At 41.1% G+C, this 21,351-nt stretch overlaps 2 protein-coding genes across 2 annotated transcripts in view; one reads left to right on the forward strand and one right to left on the reverse strand.

The window, feature by feature from the left end:
- Nucleotides 1-21,351, forward strand: part of LOC136331893 (zinc finger protein 420-like) — a 123,226-nt gene that overhangs the window by 29,796 nt on the left and 72,079 nt on the right. The gene's annotated exons all lie outside the window — the stretch shown is intronic.
- The window catches only part of LOC136331889 (zinc finger protein 420-like), a 143,092-nt gene continuing 129,875 nt past the window's right edge, over nt 8,135-21,351 (reverse strand). Inside the window, exons 4-5 of the mRNA XM_066271043.1 lie at nt 15,883-15,941; nt 8,135-13,941 (exon numbers count right to left, since the gene is read on the reverse strand). Coding sequence (XP_066127140.1) covers nt 11,470-13,941; nt 15,883-15,941 — 2,531 coding nt within the window. The 3' untranslated portion in view covers nt 8,135-11,469. The remainder of the gene's footprint in view (nt 13,942-15,882; nt 15,942-21,351) is intronic.

Here is a 21,351-nt window from a genome sequence, read left to right on the forward strand (position 1 = left end):
GCTTCAAACCAGCAACGTTTAAGTTCAAGCCAGCTACCTTGAGGTCATGTGTATAATCTCACAGCCTGGTGAGCTCAGGGTCTTGAACCTGGGTCCTCTGTATCCGAGGCCAGTGCTCTATTTACTGTACTGCCATCTAATTAGGCAGGGAGTATTTTAAAATTCTACTAGGTTGAAGCATGTCAAGTTTGTGCTTTATTTTTTCTGAGGTAGAGGAGGGGCCTGACCTGTAGTGGCAGAGTGGATAAAGTATAAACCTGAAATGCTGATGTCAGTTAGCCTTGGGCTTTCTGTGTCAAGGCACATATAAAAAGCAACTAATGAGTTGATGCTTTCTGCTCCAACCCTCATTTTGTTCTCTAATAAAGAATATTTTTAGGCCTGACCTGTGGTGTTGCAGTGGATAAAGTGTCAACCTGGAAATGCTGAGGTCACCAGTTCAAAACCCTGGGCTTGCCTGGTCAAGGCACATATGGGAGTTGATGCTTCATGCTCCTCCCTCCTTCTCTTTCTCTGTCTCTCCTTTCGCTAAAAAAAATTGGAATGAATGAATAAATAAAAGAAATTAAAAGAGACTTAGCTTTAAAAAAACAAAAAACAAAGAAAATTTTTAGAAAATAAGTGAGAAACCTGACCTATGGAGGCGCAGTGCATATAGCATCGACCTGGAATGCTAAGGTTATCAGAAGAAACCCTGGGCTTGCTTGCTCAGGGTACATACATGAAGCAGTTACTAGAAGTTGATACTTTCTGCTTCTCCCTTCTCTCTTATCTCTAAAAATTAACAATGAAAAAAACATTTTTAAAGTAAATTAAAAATAAGTAAGAGGAGCAGAGATAGAGACAGACTCCACCATTAGCTCCAACTGTGATCCACCCAGCAACCCCTCTCTGGGGCTGATGATCTGCCCAGCTGTGGCTTCTCACAACCAAGCTATTTCTAGCGACTGGTCAGGCAACAGGCTGATTCTGAAATGGAGCTGGAAAAACTGGAGAGCAAATTGGAGCAGGGAAAGAGGGAGTGCAACTCATGCTCCTGAAAATTGATTAATGTGACTGCTGCTTTGGCGTGTGTAAAAGGTGACCTCCCTTCCCTTCCATGGTTGAGACACCAAGGTTCCATCAGAGACAAAGATCCAAGTGGTGGAGGAATCACAAGCTTGGGGGGGGGGGTGTCTATGCCACACACTTCACTTCTCCCAAAGGGGTGCTCAGCTCTCTCTCCTGACACGGGGATTTAGGCTTTACTTCTCACACAGTTTCACCTGACGTTATGTTTCTGTGAGCAGGGAGACATTCATCTACCCAGAAACCAGCTGGTAGATTAGAGAGGTGGGAGAAAGCAAAGTAAAAAAATCTTTGGGATAGGATAAAAAGTATAGACTCAGAATTCTTTTACACAGACACAGATAGGATAAGTAACAGTTAACAATTTATATGATAACAATAAATGGGTTCCTTGGTGTTTGCTCTGGTGGGGTGGTTGTGCCTGGAAGGCGTAGGAAAAGATTACTCTTCCATTACAAAGGTATGTTAGCCAATACATTACTGTAGATGCAAAAGTCAAGAGACAAACTCAATTAAGGTAAGTATGCACCTTTGTTAGAAAATACTGTTCTAGGACAGGACTACTCACCATGAACTGCTTTTAGTTTTAGTATCAGACCATCCTGTGTGGTTACTTCAGGTCTCTGCGTTTGCAAGGCCACCATGCGGGCCTCTTCTGAGTTTGTCATGTTCACGGTGTGGCCCCTTTCTGTCCAGTGTCTAGAGTTCTAACTTTCCAGCCATAATGACCTCAGATGCTTTACCCATATCATTTCCAACAGTGATCATACTATTGCGTTTCAAATTTTCATTTTCCAATTTAATATTTTTAAAATCCTATAATATTTTAGTTTTTTGTTCCACTTCACAAACCCCTCACCTTTGGTAGCCCTCAGCTAGTTCTTTGGGTTAGTGGATGTTTTGGGATTTTTTGGTTAAGTTTTCTAGCCCTGTTGACCCTTTTTCTGTTAAAGAAAAAAATCACCTTTTCTTTCTGACCTTTGAGTCCCTTGTAGATCTTGTATTCAGTGCATTGTTTCTAGAGTTACAATATTTTTTCCCCTCAGAGTAAAGTTGGGTCTGGGTACATCGCTCCTTACCAAAATCCTCCACTAGATGGGTTGAATTTTGTGTGACCCTGTGCCAGGCAGATCCCGTAACTCCACCTGAGCAATCCCAGTAATATCTTACCTCTTCCAACCCTCAGGCCCTCGAACATCCTGCCAGTGAGTCACCCCCTCATCACTTATCTGAACATTCTCATACTTAGCACCATGCCCTCCCATTGTTTTACTGAGTCATGTAACAGTACTTTTGCCCTTCAGCTGAAAATACTACTACCACTGGTGGGGCAATAAAATCTTAATTCTTGCCTTGTTGGAGAAAAATATTTCAATCAAGAAACAAGTAGCCTGACCAGGAGCTGGTGCAGTTGCTAGAGCATCAACCTGGGGTGCAGAGGACTCAGGTTGAAACCCCAAAATTGTTGGCATAATTGCAGGCTCACCAGTTTGCAACTGGAATCTTCCACATGTTCCCATGGTCACTGGTTTGACCCCAAAGGTTGCTGGCTTCAATAAGGAGTCACTGGCCAACTGCATCCCCCCAGGTCAAGGAACATGAGAAAGCAATCAATGGGCAACTAAGGTGCCACAAGAACGAATTGATGGTTCTCATCTTTCTCCCTTCCTGTCTGCCCCAATCTGATCCTCCCTCTGTCTCTTTTGCAAAAAAAAAAAGTCAAAATTAAAATGGTTTTGAATGTATGAAACCTAAAGTAGAATATAAAAAAAGAATATGCAATAAGCTACACAACATCACCAAATAAACAGCCTGGATTGTATAATAATAGCTAGTTAAAAGACTAAGAAAAAGGGACACATTACCACAATGGGAAGCTTCACACCGTGTGCATCAACTAGGAAGAATTCTCTGGAGATTCAAGAACGGTACCTACAATTTGGGCTGGACAGTTTTACACAAGAGTCTTTCATGCATAACTTCTAGGGAAAAAGAAAGGTCACCACATTCTGAAATAATGAACTTAAGCTGGCAATGGAGTAGTCACATCCTCCCTGGCTTCAGGGAAACCTGTCTTCAGACCTTTCTTCCTGATTTCAGGGGAAACTGCAGCAGAAAGTCTTATCCCACCCTGAGTAGATGTCAAAGTCTGTCCTGCAACCATTTTTTGTGACCCTTTTTTTTCATGTTCAATTGAGTTCTAATTTACACACATGCATATTTTCCTCCATACTTGGAGGACATTGGTTACCAAAACAATAATTTTAAAACATTGATGTACTAGTGTTATTCTCCAATGGAAAAATGGAATATACTAAACAAAATGAAACTTTCTGTGAGCTCTGAAATTACTTGCATTTTACAGGTGATTTCTGAATGCCACTCCATTCTGCAGAAACCATTCTTAAAATCTGAGCAGTTCATATACTCAACATTTAATGACCAGTGAAACAAGGAAGTACTATAGTAGGCTTTATATTAAACAAAATAAAAAGAATAACTGCATTGTAACTTTCTATAACAAATATTATTTTTTGTGGTTTTTTGTGACACAATGTCAGAGAGGGACAGACAGGGAGAGATGAGAAGCATCAATTCTTTACTGTGGCATCCCAGTTGTTCATTGATTGCTTTCTCACATGTGACTTGATTGGGGGGGGCTACAGCAGACCAAGTGACCCCTTGCTCAAGCCAGCAATCTTGGGCTGGTGAGCCTTGCTCAAACCAGATGAGCCCATACTAAACCTGGTGACTTTGGGGTCTCAAACCTGGTTTTTCTGCATCCTAGTCTAACGTTTTATCCACTTCACCACCTCCAGGTCAGGCAAAGATTTATGAATTTTAAGAAAAAAAGTAAAAAAAATACAAAAAGTCATTCACATTAAAATTCTGAAAGATGCCTACGTGGCTAGTAACATCAGCTTTTAAAAATTATATATTAATGCATAAGTTCCCTATTCTAGTGAAGATGTGCACAATTTTTATTTCTGTCCTTTTATTTCTACATTATGTCTTCACATTACTAATGAACATTCTGTGTTTTTGTGTATCCAACCATGTAAATTTGTTTAAGTGGGCTTGATCAGGAAACTGACATGTGAAATAATATATATAAGGTCAGAAGTTAAAAAGAGCTTCCTAATAGTAGACTAGAGTTTTTTCAATTAGTAAAACTCGTGAAGCAGAGCCCAGTAATATTGGAGGGTGAGCAGCAGCTACACAGGAGATCACAAGGGAGATGGGAACAGACGTTTTAACTCACATGTCTGGAGGGAAAAGCCAGCATTACTGTAGTTCCTAACGGAGGTCATGACAGAATGCCAAAAGAGCGTAGCAGGTGGCCCTGGCTGGTTTGCTCAGTGGTAGAGCGTCGGCCTGCCATGCAGAAGTCCCGGGTTTGATTCCCGGCCAGGGCACACAGGAGAAGCGCCCATCTGCTTCTCCACCCCGCCCCCTCTCCTTCCTCTCTGTCTCTCTCTTCCCCTCCCGCAGCCGAGGCTCCATTGGAGCAAAGATGGCCCAGGCGGTGGGGATGGCTCCTTGGCCTCTGCCCCAGGCGCTAGAGTGGCTCTGGTTGCAACAGAGCGACGCCCTGGAGGGGCAGAGCATCGCCCCCTGGTGGGCAGAGCGTAGCCCCTGGTGGGCGTGCCGGGTGGATCCTGGTCGGGCGCATGCGGGAGTCTGTCTGTCTGTCTCCGTTTCCAGCTTCAGGAAAAAAAATAATAATAATAAAATAAAATCAAAAAGAGCGTAGCAGGACCCAGAGCCTTTAATTGGATCCATTTGCAGACTCCTCGTGATTTTCAGACTAAATTTAGATTGTTAAAAATAAGCCAAAAGAGTGAGGATTTGGTAAGTTATGCAGATAACTTATCTAAGGGTGATACATGGTGAAAGCCCTGAGGTGAGAAATTCTGTTCCTCACAGGGTGTTGAGTAAGGTTACCATACTGAAAGCTTTCCCATGTTCTTTTTTTTTTTTTTTTTTTTTTTTTTCTTTTCCATTTTTCTGAAGCTGGAAACGGAGAGACAGTCAGACTCCCGCATGCGCCCGACCGGGATCCACCGGGCACGCCCACCAGGAGCGGGACGCTCTGCCCACCAGGGGGCGATGCTCTGCCCATCCTGGGTGTCGCCATGTTGCGACCAGAGCCACTCTAGCGCCTGGGGCAGAGGCCACAGAGCCATCCCCAGCGCCCGGGCCATCTTTGCTCCAATGGAGCCTTGGCTGCGGGAGGGGAAGAGAGAGACAGAGAGGAAAGCGCGGCGGAGGGATGGAGAAGCAAATGGGCGCTTCTCCTGTGTGCCCTGGCCGGGAATCGAACCCAGGTTTTCCCATGTTCTTTATGTCTCCTATCCAGTATAAGCAGATGTTGAGTAGGATATAGATAAGGACAAACTTTGGAACATAAATTACATTTGAAGGTTTACTTGTCTGATGCTCAGTAAGATTTGAAGAAAGCTTAGTTGTTATGCCAAATCTCTGACACTTTACAGTTTGTCTCTATCATGAAATTTGCAATGTTGAGCAAGTTTTGAGCACAGATAAAAAACTTCATCATGGATTTTACATTTGCTATGTACTTACATATGTATTCTCTTGTTAAGGAAAGTGAGGCCAGTCATTTAAGGTTTTGCACACCTCCATATTCATAAGCCTTCTCTTGCGAATGAATTGTCTAATGTTTAATAACCAAGTAAATAATATCTTAAACTCACTACAAATGTAAGGTTTCCATTTAGTTTGAACTCTTTGGTGAAGAGTAAGCTTTCAGGACTGGTCAAAGGCTTTACCACATTCTCTTTATTTGTAAAGCTTATCTCCAGTATCAATTCTCTGATTATTAGTAAGGTAAGATGACATTCTAAAATTTTTGCCACAGACTCTCCATTTGTATAGTTGCTCTCCCATATGAATTCTTAGATGCACGGTAAGACAAGTTCTGGATAAAGGTTTAACCACACTCTAAACATTTATAAGACCTCTATTCATTATGAATTCTCTGATGGTTAGTAAGTCTTGAGAAAAAGCTAAAGGCTTTGCCACATTGTCTAAATTGTAAGAGTTGTTTCCTATGTGATTTCTTTGATATTAAGAGTTGAGGGTTGAGTAAAAGCTCTTCTGGGGACCCCGCGTTCTCGTCCCGAATCCCCACCCCATGGAAAGTGTGCTCTTCCTGGGCCTGGGCCTCTTACTAAATGGGGTGGGGGGTCTCAGAGGGGTCCTGCCCATTTCGTACAGAGACAGGAAACCCCACAGCAGAAGGTGCTCCATGCCCAACGGCTGGGGGGACAAGGGTGGGGCAGCCTCAGAGTTTCCCGAGAAACCAACGCTGAGCCCCCACCTGGCAGCGAAGCGGGCAGGCTCTGAGCCTCTCACCGGGACTCCGCACTCACCCCTGGGGGCTCGGGATCCGGCCTCTCGAGGTCCCCAGCGACCCTCAAGCTCCTGTGTGGAGGAATGGGGGCGGGGAGGGAGGGTCAGGTTTACACCGGGAAGACTCTCTTCAGGTCCCACGTGATCTTCGTACAGCCACATTCGGATCAGTAACAACCTGCACGTGTGCATTGCTTCTAACTCCCGGAGGTTCAAACCGGTAGCTGAGGGCTTCAAGCGGTTCAAGCGGGGGTGGGGGGTGGGGGGGCTTAATACTGACAAATCAGGAGTGGAGACAGCAGTAAAATGGGAGGGGCCAAAAACGGTTATGTACTGGCCATTCCTCCTTCTCTGTTCGGCACTGATTGGTTATTTTCTTGGTGGTTGAATTTGACTAAGGGAATATTGAGTAAGGCTTAAATGTCACTACTTATAAAATTTGTAAGATTTTTTTTCCCCAAAGCTCAGTTGGTTCGAGTGTCATCCTGATACAAGAAGGTTGCACTAATTCCTGAGAGGGCACATTTAGGAAGCAAGCTATGAATGTAGAATTGAGGGGAACAGAAATCAATGTTTTCTATCTGTCACCATCCCCACCTCACTTTGATATCAATCAATAAAAACACGGAGAAACATATTGATAATGCCCCAACGACTGAATGTTAGACAACAACACACACTTTTTGTAAGATTTTTCTTAGGATACCCCTGATCAAGTTGCTCAGTGGATTAGAGCATCCTTCCAATATGGCAAGGTTGTGGGTTTGAACCGGGGTCAGAGCTTACAAGAATCAACCACCGAATGTATAATAAATGGAATATCAAATGGATTTGTCTCTTTCTAAACATAATAAAATTGTGTTTATATTCAAATCTCATTTAAAATGAAGATTTTCTTTGGATGATGCTTAAATTTTTAGTAATGTATAGGAATCTAGAATAAATACATCACCTCATTCATTATATATTATTTTCCCCAGCAGGTATTCCAGATACTGTGTGAGAAGATTTTCTTCTGAAAGTCCTTCCAAACTGATTTATATTTGTAGTGTTTCTCTAACTAGTATAACTGTGATGTTTGGTTATTAATGAGGAACTGGCCTAATCTGTGGTGATGCAGTAGATAAAGCATTGACCTGGTAACACTATGGAATGGAAGCTAGTTTGAAACCCTGAGCTTGCCTGCTCAAGGCACATATTGGACTAGATGTTTCCTGCTTCTCCTTCCATTCTGTCTCTATCCTCTAAAATAAATAAAACCTAGAAAACCTGGAACAATACATTTCTATATTCATTGCAAAGGTTGGGTTTCATACTAAAGAGATTCTCTCCAGTTGTGAAAACAAAAAATCATTTCTGACAGATTTATAACATGATTATATGCTTACATTATTTGTAATAGTTTTAATGTCTGTGGTTCTTTCTGACAACTGAAAGTTCAATGGAATGCTTTTGTCAAATCATTTCATGTGTTGGTTCCTAAATATCTTTTTAAAACTATCTTATCTATATAAGGTTGGTAATAGATTTGGGGATCTGTATAATGCAGATAATGGAGATCATACAGTACTGTGTTGGCTGACCAGGCGGTGGTGCAGTGGATACAGTGTTGGACTGGGATCTGGAGGACCCAGCTTTGAAACCAAAGCCGCCTTGAGCGCGGGTTCATCTGATTTAAGCATGGCTCACCAGGTTGAGCCCAAGGACTCTGGGTTGAGCAAAGGGTCACTCGGCCTGCTGTAGCCCCCTGGCTAAGGTACATATGAGAAAGCAATCAAACAACTAAGGTGCCACAACAAAGAATTTATGCTACTCATCTTTCCCTTTTTACCTATCCCTCTCTGTCACAAAAAAGAAACTTTCATACAGTACTGTGTTTTATTTCAGCCAGACATGGTGGCATAAAAGACATTCAGTAGATACACTCGATGAAAAGCAGAAACCACAAGATGAACCAAAACCTCGAGGCTAGAATGTTTCAAAAGAAAAGTTTATTTTAAAAGTGCCTGGAAGCAAACAGGCTGAGACTAGCAAAGGGAGTCAGACCCAAGGTGTGGGGGGCAGCATTAGATATAGGGGGTACAGCTGACACTTGCTGGAATGGGGTTGCCTGCGCCTGATGTGCTCAAACGAGCATATCACAGTTTGTGGTCTGGTCACTGACTTGACAATGAGCAACAGGGAAATTCTATTGCAGAAACACAAGTTCATTGTGAGGTAGTACAGGTTAATGAGAGTGGTCCTCTTTGGGTGTCCTGGGAAAATTTTGAAGGCTTCCAAGATGTCAGGAATGTCCCAGAAACAGCTGGGACCTAGCATCTCTGAGCCTGTGGCTAGGCTTTTACAAACAACTATACTGAATTAAACTTGTGTAATGGTCAGGTCCCTCCTCAATACAAGCTTTCTGTGACATTTCTGCAAAGGTAAACTTTTTGCTACATTTTAAAATGAAGGTCAAAATGTCAATGAGAGAATATCAAGCAAAATAACTCCAACTTCAAAGTGGAGGATGAGAATGTTCTGTTTTGAGCCCTAGGGGGAAGATGGGTGATGGGAATTTGAACTTTAAAGGAGCTCTGGATCTAAAGGAGCCACCTTAAATCTAACACTCATGTTTACAGCAAAGAAATTTGAGGCAGCTAGAACACTTTATCAGACTCAAAACAATTGGGGAAAGGCCAATTTTCAATGAATGCTAAGAATTCATTTTGTTTATGGGAAGTTTTGTCACTTTTAAAATGTATGAGTGAAAGAAATATATTTATGAGAGAAAAAACTACAGGGATACTTTGGTTTTCATAGATATCCCATCTGAACACAATCAACTAAATCCAAATGAGACAAAACCCAAGGAAATTATTTCCATATAAATCAATTTAAATCCAATTAGTATACACAGTAATCACATACATGCAACTGTAGTATTAGCACTCACAATCCATAAAGCACAGAAAACACTGGAAAGCAATGGAATTGTATACTATACATGCAGGGTGACTCTCAAAAAAGAAACGATGCCACATTCAGCAGGAGAAAGCATAGCTCACCCTATTTTCGCAAAATTAGCAGCAAGGTCATGTGGGCACATCAACAATATCAAGACAAATTTACACTGAAGAAATTGACAAAAACGTAAACCAACAATAACTGAAGTCAATGAAAACCAAAGTATTACTGTATTTAGTTAATTGGTGCAAAATTTGGACATGTATCTTTCTCTTTTCTCATTCTAAGATAGATACAAATATTTAGATTCTGAAAGATTTCAAGATTGGCTCTGGCTAGTTATCTCATTTTGTTACTGGTGTCGTCCTGAAACAACTAGGTGACAAGTTTAATCTGCAGACAGGTCACACATAGAAAGCAAAGAAAGAAATGCATGAGTGAATGAAAGACTGTACCAGATTCACAATGATACAGCTTCTCTCCAATACGAAGTCTCTGGTGTTCATTAACAACTGAGAAATGGACAATGGCTTCCCACGTTCTCTACATTTAAAGGGCTTGCCGACCACAGCTGGTTGGCTCAGCAGTTGAGCACTGGCCCAGTGTATGGAAGTTCTAGGTTTGATTCCCAGCCAGGAGAAGCGCCCATCTGCTTCTCCACCCTTTCTGCTCTCCTGTCTCTACTATTTCTGCAGCCAACGCTTCATTGGGGCAAAGTTGGCCCAGGTGCTGAGGATAGATCTATAGCCTCCACCTCAGGGGCTAGAATGGCTTCAGTTGCAAAGGAGCAATGCCCAGGATGAGCAGAGGATGAACCCCTAGTGGGCATGCCAGGTGAATCCTGGTTGGGCATACACGGAGTCTGTCTCTCTGTCTCCCCATGTTTTACTTCAGAAAAATACCAAATAATAATAATAATAAAATAAAAAATAAAGGGCTTCTCACCAATATGAAGTTTCCAATGTTCAGTAAGGTCGGAAAAAAACCTAACGGCTTTGCCACATTCTTCACATTTATGTGTCTTCTCACCAGTATGCATTCTTTAATGCTGAGTAAGATTTGGTGATTTCAAAAGGCTTCACAATTCTCTACATTTGTATGATTTTCTTTCCAATGTGAATCCTCTGATGTACAATTAACTGTGACTTTCACATAAAGGCTTGGCCACATTCTAAACATTTATGAGACCTGTAAGTCCAGTAGTTGTGGGCTTCACAGCCACCACCAGGACGTGCAGGTTCACATTAGATTCAGATAGATTGTAATGAAACAACGGAACAAAGAACTGGTGGGCCATTTTCTTTATTTCTAGCCTCGTACTTAGCTGATGAGTAAAAAGCAGCACATGGAAAACAAAAGTCACTCATTCAGTGCTCATAAAGCTACCGACACATCCAAGTTGTCCTAGAAACGAAGGCCATCACCAGTTCAGTGGTGCTTACAAAGCCCCTCCCTCCTAATCCCCATCAGCAGGCCTCCATCTCTCCAACCTCCGTGTGGCCAGTCTGCCCTGCAACAACGTGGTCTCCTCTAAAAGGGCCTCTTAGATCCTCCTTTTAAAAGTTTTTGATGAGACAGTCCTTCCTCTAGCACACATTAGCATAACCAAGCCCCTTCCCAAGCATGACGGAAATCAGCGGTATCACCTGGGTGACGGCCATTCACATGACCAGTGCCATTTTTAACAATAAGTGATCAAAACCAGAAAATACAGATTTTACAAACTTATTTGTCGAAGACCTCTCTCCAGTATAAATTTTCTGATGGTTATTAAGAGCTGATGAATTTCAAAAGGCACTGCCACATTGTCTGCATTTTGTATAGTTTCTCTCCTGTGTGACTTTAATGTGTAATTTCTGGGCTAAAGTTTTGCCACATTGTAAACATTTATGAGCAGTGGAAGGTTTTGCTGCATTCTCTATATTTGTATAGTTTCTCTCCTATGTGAGTTCTTTGATGCACTGTAAGAGCGAAGAATTGGCTTAAGGCTTTGCCACACTGTCTACATTTGTATGGTTTTACTCCTGTATGAATTCTTTGATGTACACTAAGAGTAGAGGTATCATTAAATGCTTTTCCTCATTGTCTGCAATTGTATAGTCTCTCTCCTCTGTGAATTTTTTGATGTTGAGTAAGGTTTGATTTACGAATAAAGGTTTTGCCACATTCTAAACATTGGTGAGACCTCTCTCCGGTATGAATTTTCTGATGGTCAGTAAGAGTTGAGGATTGGCTAAAGGCTTTGCTACATACTTTACATTTGTATGGTTTCTCTCCTGTGTGAGTTCTTTGATGTCTAGTAAGAACTGAGGAACGGCTAAAGGCTTTGCCACATTCTCTACATTTGTATGGTTTCTCTCCTGTGTGAGTTCTTTGATGTATAGTAAGATCAGAGAAATAATTAAAGGCTTTGCCACATTCTCTACATTTGTGTGGTTTTTCTCCTGTGTGAATTCTTTTATGTACAGTAAGGTGTAATTTCTGGATAAAGGTTTTGCCACATTCTAAACATTTGTGAGACCTCTCTCCAGTATGAATTGTCTGATGCTCAGTAAGAGTTGAGGAGCGTATAAAGGCTTTGCCACATTCTCCACATTTGTATGGTTTCTCTACTGTGTGACTTCTTTGATGCATAGTTAGAGTTGAGGATTGGCTAAAAGCTTTGCTACATACTGTACATTTGTATGGTTTCTCTCCTGTGTGAATTCTTTGATGTCTAGTAAGATCAGAGAAATAATTAAAGGCTTTACCACATTCTCTACATTTGTGTGGTTTTTCTCCTGTGTGATTTCTTTGATGCATACTAAGAGCTGAGAAATCACTAAAGGCTTTGCCACATTCTGTACATTTATATGGTTTCTCTCCTGTGTGCATTCTTTGATGTTTAATAAAAGCTGATGAACGGCTAAAGGCTTTCCTACATTTTGTACATTTGTATGGTTTCTCTCCTGTGTGAGTTCTTTGATGTACAGTAAGAGCTGAGGATTGGCTAAAGGCTTTGCCACATTGTCTACATTTGTATGGTTTTAGTCCTGTGTGAATTCTTTGATGTACAGTAAGAGTAGAGTTATCATTAAATGCTTTTCCACACTGTCTGCAATTGTACGGTTTCTCTCCTGTGTGAATTCTTTGATGTACAGTAAGGTGTGATTTCCGGATAAAGGTTTTGCCACATTCCAAACATTTGTGAGACCTCTCTCCAGTATGAATTGTCTGATGGTCAGTAAGAGTTGAGGAATGATTAAAGGCTTTGCCACATTCTTCACATTTGTATGGTTTCTCTTCTGTGTGACTCCTTTGATGCACAGTTAGAGTTGAGGATTGGCTAAAAGCTTTGCTACGTACTTTACATTTGTATGGTTTCTCTCCTGTGTGAATTCTTTGATGTCTAGTAAGAACTGAGGAACGGCTAAAGGCTTTTCCACATTCTCTACATTTGTATGGTTTTACTCCTGTATGAATTCTCTGATGTACAGTAAGAGTAGAGGTATCATTAAATGCTTTTCCACATTGAATGCAATTGTATGGTCTCTCTCCTGTGTGAATTCTTTGATGTTGAATAAGGTTTGATTTACGGATAAAGGTTTTGCCACATTCTAAACAATGGTGAGACCTCTCTCCAGTATGAATTTTCTGATGGTCAGTAAGAGCTGAGGATCGTACAAAGGCTTTGCCACATTCTCTACATTTGTAAGGTTTCTCTCCTGTGTGAGTTCTTTGATGTCTAGTAAGAACTGAGGAACGGGTAAAGGCTTTGCCACATTCTCTACATTTGTATGGTTTCTCTCCTGTGTGAATTCTTTGATGCACAGTAAGAGCTGAGGAATCCTTAAAGGTTTTGCCACATTCTCCGCAATTGTATAGTATCTCTTCTGTGTGACTTCTTTGATGTACAATAAGTTGTAATGTTTTTATAAAGGTTTTGCCACATTCTAAACATTTATGAGATTTCTCTCCAGTATGAATTTTCTGATGTTCAGTAGCAGCTGAGGAGTGGCAAAATGCTATGCCACATTCTCTATGTTTGTCTGGTTTCTCTCCTGAATGATTTCTTTCATGTCTAATAAGAGCAGAGGAATGGTTAAAGGCTTTTCCACATTCTGTGCATTTGTAAATTCTCACTTCGGCGTCAATATATCTCTCATATAAAGTAAGATATGCATTCCAATTAAGTGTTTTATCACGTTCTTTACATTTATAAAGTGTTTCTTCAGTATGGACTTTCTTAAGTGTATTTACATGGGAAATTAAACTGAAAGCACTCTTACATGAATTATAATTGTAAGCTTCATTTTTAGTATGAATATTCTCATTGTCATTATGGTTTGAAGATTGCTTGAAAGATTCAACACATTTAGTTTGTTCATTTGTCTTCTCCAGAATATGAAGAACCTGATGATTATTAGAATGCGACATCTGGTCAGACACTCTTCCTTGTTCATAATGGTTCTCTGGAAATAAAGTTTTCTCATTTTGATTATGAATTGATTCTTTTTTAAAGCTTTTCCAATGTTCATTGCAATGGTAACATCTGTCTTCATTATGTGTATTCTGGTAATCATCAAAGATAGGTATGCTTTTAGTGAAAGGTATAATTTCATTTAATATGTACACTTATTCTCAAATATCTACTCTGTGATACCTATTAAACCATGTTGGCTGTACAAAATTTGCTCCAAAATTAATGAATATTATAGACATTGAAATGAAAAACAAATCCAATGATTATTTTCTCTAAAGATTACATAAGTTCGTAGCTTTTCCTGATTTCCTTTCCAAAAGTATGTAGTAGTAAAGAACAGTTTTTTATCATCAGTTTTTAATTATTTTTTTTTTTAGAGGGAGTATAGGAGTCAGAGAGAGAGTCCCATCAAGCACCCTGACCAGAACTGACCTGCAAGGGGCAATGTTCTGCCCATGTGGAAATATTCCATTGATCAGCAATGGAGTCATTATTTTAGTGCCAGGAGAATAGACCACATAGCCATCCTCAGTGCTTGAGGACAACTCACTAAAGCAATACAGCAATGGCTGTGAGATTGGAAGAGAGAGAAAGAGAAGCAAGAGGGGGATGGGTAAAAAGCAGATAGTTGGTTTTCTTTTAAGTCCTGACCCAAAATCAAACCTGGGACATCCATACTCTTGGCCACTCTACCACGGAGGAAACCGGCTGGAGCCAATCTGCCCTTTTATAAACTAACTGATAGGCAATGTAGCTGACTTAAAGAGGGAGCTTCACTAATGTGGAATATTTTGAACTATTGACAACAAAGACTTAATCAGAAATAATAGTCCTGTCATAAACAGATAGGTCAATTGGTTGAAGCATCATCCTGAAGCACAGAGGTTACTGGTTCGATTCCCAGCCAGGGTACATATAGAAACATATGTATGTTCCTGTCTCTCCACCTTTTTCTGTTCCTTTCTTTGATATAATCAATGAAATAAGCTTTGTTGGGTTTTTTTGCGAAAGGCAGGGAGAAAGAGACATTGATTTCCCCTTGTATGAGCCCCCACTGTGGAATCACAACAGCAGTGTCCATGCTCCAGGACAACTCACAAACTAACTGACCTATTCAGGCAGAACTGAGGGGTTTTTTTATATTCAGAGAGTCAGAGAGATAAAAGGAGAGAAAGAGAAACAAGAAGGGAAGCATTCATTTGTTGCCCAACCCTGCTGTCCATTCATTGGCAGCTTCTCCCTTGTGCCCCTAGAAGCGATTACATCCACAACCTTGTTTCAGTATGGCGCTTTTAACGAACTGAGAGCTTAACAGGCCAGAGTAGAATAAACACTTAAATAATTAATAATAATAATGGCCCTGGCGGGTTTCCTCAACCATAGAGCGTCAGCCCAGCATGTGGAAGTCCCGGGTTCGATTCCTGGCCAGGGCACAGAGGAAAAGTGACCATCTGCTTCTCCAACCTTCCCCCTATCCTTCCTCTCTATCTCTCTCTTTCTCTCCTGCAGTCAAGGCTCCACTGGAGCAAAGTTGGCCCGGGTTCTAAGGATGGCTTGATGGCCTCTGCCTCAGGCGCTAGAATGACTCTGATTACAGTGGAGGAATGCCCCAGAGGGGCCAAGCATCAACCCCTGGTAGGCATGCCAGGTGATTCCTGGTTGGGCACATGCAGCAATCTGTCTTTCTCCCTCTCCCCACTTCTCACTTTGGAAAAATAACAATAATAATAATAATAATAATAATAATAATGGTCCCACCGTGAATAATACCCTCCTCTGGATTCACTGTCATCCCAGTATGCAGAGGTCTCAGGCTCAGTCTCTGGTCAAGCCACATACAGGAAAATATCAATTTTTCTGTCAGTGTCTCCCTCCTCCCATTTCTTTTTTAATATATAAATAATAATAAAAAAACAATTGTGGCAGGTTAGTTCTGTCCACATTAATATCCTTTTTTCTCAGCACTCTTCTGAAATTGCTGAGGCTTTCACTAGGTTCACATAATCAAAACCACATCTTCCATATCTTACCAGTATTGTTTTAGAGAAGAAATCTTCGATTCCTGGCTTTTGTAACAAGGTCTGGTTGTCTTCAGATGGCGTAGATGAAAGATACAAAACATGACAGTTATGACACAAGGTAAATGGATATACCAGCAAGTATTGACAAAATTACATTTTAAGTACGCCAAAGGCAGGTTAAGAATTCAAGGCAAAACCAAGAAAGGTAAAAATGAAAAAGAGTCACAACAGAGAGGAATAAAAACTTACATTTATTACCGAAAATATCTGCGGAAACACTGAAGCACACACGGGCAATAGGAAAAGAACATTTTCAATTACCAGTTTCTTCTTATGAAACAGAAATGACAGTAATGTATGTTCACTGAACTGGTTGCTTCACTGCTTCCTAAAAGATCATTCTGTTTTGCAAGACAGAGTGCAAAGAGAAAGGCAGTACATGGTGAATGTACTGTAAAGACCATTTTTTAAACAGTAACTGTTCAAGCACACAGAGACTGCAGTACTGAGGACAGATATCAAAAACAGAAACAGCATGCTTAGTGGTCCAGTAAATAAATTTTCAACCTAGGATAATGAGGTACCAGGTCTCAATCCCTGAGGTCTCTGTCCTGAGCATGACATTTGCCTTGAGTGCAGACTCCAAAGTTTAAGAGCAAGGACACCAGGCCTGACCAGGTGGTGGCACAATTAATTGAGTGTCAGTTGAGATGTTGAGGAACCAGGTCCAAAACCCCAAGGTTACTGGCTAAAGTGTGGGCACACCAGATGAACAGTGGGGCCACTGGCTTAGAAATATCGATGTCCAGTATGTCACTGGCATAAATATGACCACACTGTCACTGGCCAGAAGCTCAAGGTCACTGGCTTGAGTAAGGAGTGAATGGCTTAGGTGGAGCTCCCCATCAAGGCCCATATAAGAAAGTAATCAATGAACAATTAACATGTTCCAACTATGAGTTAATTGTTAACTAATTGCCTGACCTGTGGTGGTGCAGTGGATAAAGCGTCAACCTGGAAATGCTGAGGTTGCCGGTTCAAAACCCTGGGCTTGCCCGGTCAAGGCACATATGGGAGTTGATGCGTCCAGCTCCTCCCCCTTCTCTCTCTCTGTCTCTCCCTCTCCTCTCTAAAATGAATAAATAAATAAAAAAAAATTAAAAAAAAAAAAAGATCCCAATACTTTTCTTCAGACTCTCTGACTGTCCCTCTCTCTCTCACACAAACAAAAAAATAGAAGACAGAAAAAGAAATATAATATTAAGGTCATCAGTTGAAGCATGGGATCATCATAATTGTATGCTTACTAGCTTGATTGTAAGCTTGCCAGCTTCAGCAAGGCATCACTGCCTCAGCTGAAGACCCTCAGTCAAGGCAAATATAAGTACACACTGAACAACTAACTAACATGACTCAAATATGAGTTGAAGCCTTTTACCTGTTTCCCTTGATCACTCTCACCCTCAGTAAAAAAAGAGGGTCATCTTAAAATGGAAAAAGGATCAGGGTCATTGTAAAATAAAAAAAAATATCAAGAATGTGAATATAAATGTTAAGAAATAAAACAATGAGCCTGACCAGGCAGTGGCGCAGTGGATAGTGTTGGACTGGGATGTGGAGGACCCAGGTTCGAGACCCTGAGGTCTCCAGCTTGAGTGTGGGCTCAACCTGGTTTGAGCAAGGCTCACCAGCGTGAGCCCAAGGTTGCTGGCTCGAGCAAGGGGTCACTCGGTCTGCTGTAGCCGCCGATCAAGGCACATATGAGAAATCAATCCAGGAACTAAGAAACCGCAACAAAAAATTGATGTTTCTCATCTCTCTCCCTTCCTATCTGTCCCTATCTGTCCCTCTCTCTGACTCTGTCTCTGCCACTAAAAAAAAAGAAAAAAAGAAAATGATGATAAAAAAGAATGAATCTTTAGCATTTGCATAAGTATGGACACACAGAAGGTATCGTGTTAAGGAAGTGGTCGGCAAACTCATTAGTCAACAGAGCCAAATAACAGTACAACGATTGAAGTTTCTTTTGAGAGCCAAATTTTTTAAACTTAAACTATATAGGTAGGTACATTCCTTATCAAAGTCGTGCCCAAAATGTATTTTGTGGAAGAGCCACACTCAAGGGGCCAAAGAGCTGCATGTGGCTCGCGAGGTGAAGTTTGCTGACCACTGTAAGGGAAATAAGGTTGGCACAGAAACACATGTACCATATGATGTCAGTTATATTTGTAATCTAAAGAACAATATAAATGAATAAACAACCAGAAAGACACTCACAGGTACAGTGAACAGAGTGATGGCTGCCAGAGGAGATGAAAGACTGGGACAAAAATTTGAAACACTTCAGAAGAACACACTGGTAGTTACAGTGGGTTGTGGGATGTAAAGTGCACCATGGGGACTATAGTAAATAATACTGTGTTAACTATGCTGGGTCCTTGAAATATCACGAGGAATACTTCTAGTTTTTATAAAGTACATAAAGATTTAACCACTATCATGTACAACCGAAAGGAGATCAAACTAATACTGAGTGAAAAAGAAAATGCAAACAAAGAACAGAAAATTAATCTGCAGAATTTTGAAAATTTTATAAACATTTCACTGATCAAAAATCCTTCTATATTAACTATAATTTATAACTGAGTGTACCCTCAAACCGCAAAATGTTTGCATCATGACATTATACAGCAGAAACGTTCTTAGACAATGCATTCAAGTCATTCAAAAATAGTATCAAGTATAATTGTAATGAAGATATTTAAATGACATGAAACAGTTTTTCTTGTTTGCTGTATTTCAACTACACTTACGTGTGTAGGCTGTAATCCACCTAAAAAATAACCTTCATTTCTAAATTAAAAAAGCATTACAAAGTTCTGAAATATGGACAGACTACTCTAGCCTTTAAACATTTCAGATTAAGCACACAAGAAGGAAACATACTAAGAAAGCAAATGAAAAACTTCATCATTGCTTTTGCCTAAAATAAACCTGAAATAAGGAACAAAGCAGTTCGTAAATATAAAGTGCCCAATAATGCTGTATCCCACTTCTTACCAAAGGAGAACAGTTCTGCATGTTGTACCAGGGCTTGTGAATCCAAAAGCACAAATATGACAAAAATTTCATCAATAAGTGAAAACAGAAAAAGTCACAATCCCAGGCAGCTCTGAACTGCACAAGAAAAAATTACAGAATGACAAGTGATGATGAGAAAGCAGATAACAGTGGACAGTTTCCTACTTGCTGTGCAATAAACTAAGATCACCTATGACAGTAAGTATTGAAGGACTCTATGAGATACACAGAGACATGAAATTACTCTTATGTAGACAAAAAATACAGACTGGAAATATTTATTTCTATATTTTCAAGTTAAAGAAGGAAAGATAGACTCATGCGTGCACCTTGATCTGATGCATATGAAACCCCATCTGGGCCTGTTGTTTTACCCATCTGGGGACAAGGTCCCAGCTGAGCTATTTTTAGTGCTGGATGTAGAGAAACCACACAGCCATCGTCAGTGCCCAGGGATAATACACTGGAACCAAATGAAATATGGTTTCAGGAAAAAAGAGAGAGTGTGAAAGAAAGAAGAGAGAGAAGGGTGAAGAGTAGAGAAGCAGATGGTCACTTCCCCTGTATGCCCTGAGTGGAATCGATCCCAGGACATGTGTATGCCAAGCTGACGCTCTCCCACTGAGACAAAGTGCTAGGGTCCAGACCAGAAATTCATGACAATAATTCATACTAAGCAAAGGAACATTTTGAATTAAAACAGAATTATATCTTCATACATTGGGGAGATGCTTTGTGTTGTGATGAAGTCATTGAGTCTACACTCTATATGGTCTTGTAGGAAACGTCCATAGGATTAGAAATGATAAATCTGGGCTGATCAGGCAGTGGTGTAGTGAATAGACGTCAAATGGGGACACAGAGGACCAACGTTTAACACCCCAAGGTTGCAGCTTGAGCGTGGGATCACCAGCTTGGGCACGGGATTGCTAGCTTTAGCAGAAGTTCATAGACATGAATGACCCCATGGTCGCTGGCGTGAGCAAGGGATTACTCTCTCCGCAGTAGCCCCCCAATCAAGGCACATAAAAGAAAGCAACCAATGACCATATAAGGTGCCACAACCAAGAACTGATGATTCTTTTCCCTCTCCCTTCGTGTCACTCTGTCGCTATGTGTCTGTCACAAGAACAAACAAAACACTAGAAATGAAAAAAAGCATAACGTAATTCATCAGGGACGTGAAAATGTTTTCTGTGATGCCCAAATCCATGGAAGAGGAGTCATCATGACAGCTCCCAGTCCAAGGGGAAGACTTAGACCCGACTGCTAATGTAATGATGGAGGTCACTAAAGCTAAACCAGAATCCTGAGAAGATGCCAAAAAACAGAATGTGTTGGAGATGAGCTGTCCCTCTATGACAGCAACCAGAATACACCTGGGCCTCTCACAGCCCTTTCCACTGCAGCAGCTTCCCAACCACACTGTAAGGCGGGGGTCCCCAAACTAAGGCCCGTGGGCCGCATGCGGACCCCTGAGGCCATTTATCCGGCCCCGCCGCACTTCCGGAAGGGCCACCTCTTTCATTGGTGGTCAGTGAGAGGAGCACAGGATGCGGATGCATCTGCATCCTGTGCTCCTGCAGTACTGTATGTGGCGGTGCCGCAAAGCCCGGCATCACTCACATGCAGTACTACTTCCCGTGATGCAGGACACACGCGTCAGGGCTCTGGAAGCACGTCATGTGAAGCACATCACCAGAAGCAGTGTGAAATAACAGCAGAAGTAGGAAGAAAGGCAAAGCACTATAACCATTACTATACAGTACAATGGTCCCCATATTCCCCAAATGTACAACAACATAATGGCCCCTATAACTTCCCTTTGCCCAAAAGTCTCCCCCCACATTACTATACACCAGGTTTCCCCTATTATAAGACCCTGTCTTATATTAATTTTACCCCCCAAATACGGGGGCTGTCTTATTTTTAGTTCCCATTGAAATACTGGTCAGTTTGTTGATTTAAATTTACTTGTTCTTTATTTTAAATATTGTATTTGTTCCCGTTTTGGTTTTTTTTTTACTTTAAAATAAGGTATGTGCAGTGTGCATAGGGATTTGTTCATAGTTTCTTTTTATAGTCTGGCCCTCCAACGGTCTGAGGGACAGTGAACTGGCCCCCTGTGTAAAAAGTTTGGGGACCCCTGCTATAAGGTCTGGTTTCCTCCGTGACCTTTAGATCTCCACCTGTGTCATCTGCTTCCTCATCCCACCTACCTGGGTGCAAGGATACTCTCACTTTCTTGCACAGCACGAATTTCTAATTCATTTTGTGCCCTTGTGAGAAAACATGGTGCAATATTACAATGTTCTAGAAAATAACTTTCCAAAATACTATTTTCTGAAAACATCTTAAACATTCTAGAATCATGTAAGTTTTCACACACAGAGACCT

This window comes from Saccopteryx bilineata, chromosome 3, assembly GCF_036850765.1.
Source record: "Saccopteryx bilineata isolate mSacBil1 chromosome 3, mSacBil1_pri_phased_curated, whole genome shotgun sequence".
Lineage (NCBI taxonomy): Eukaryota > Metazoa > Chordata > Mammalia > Chiroptera > Emballonuridae > Saccopteryx > Saccopteryx bilineata.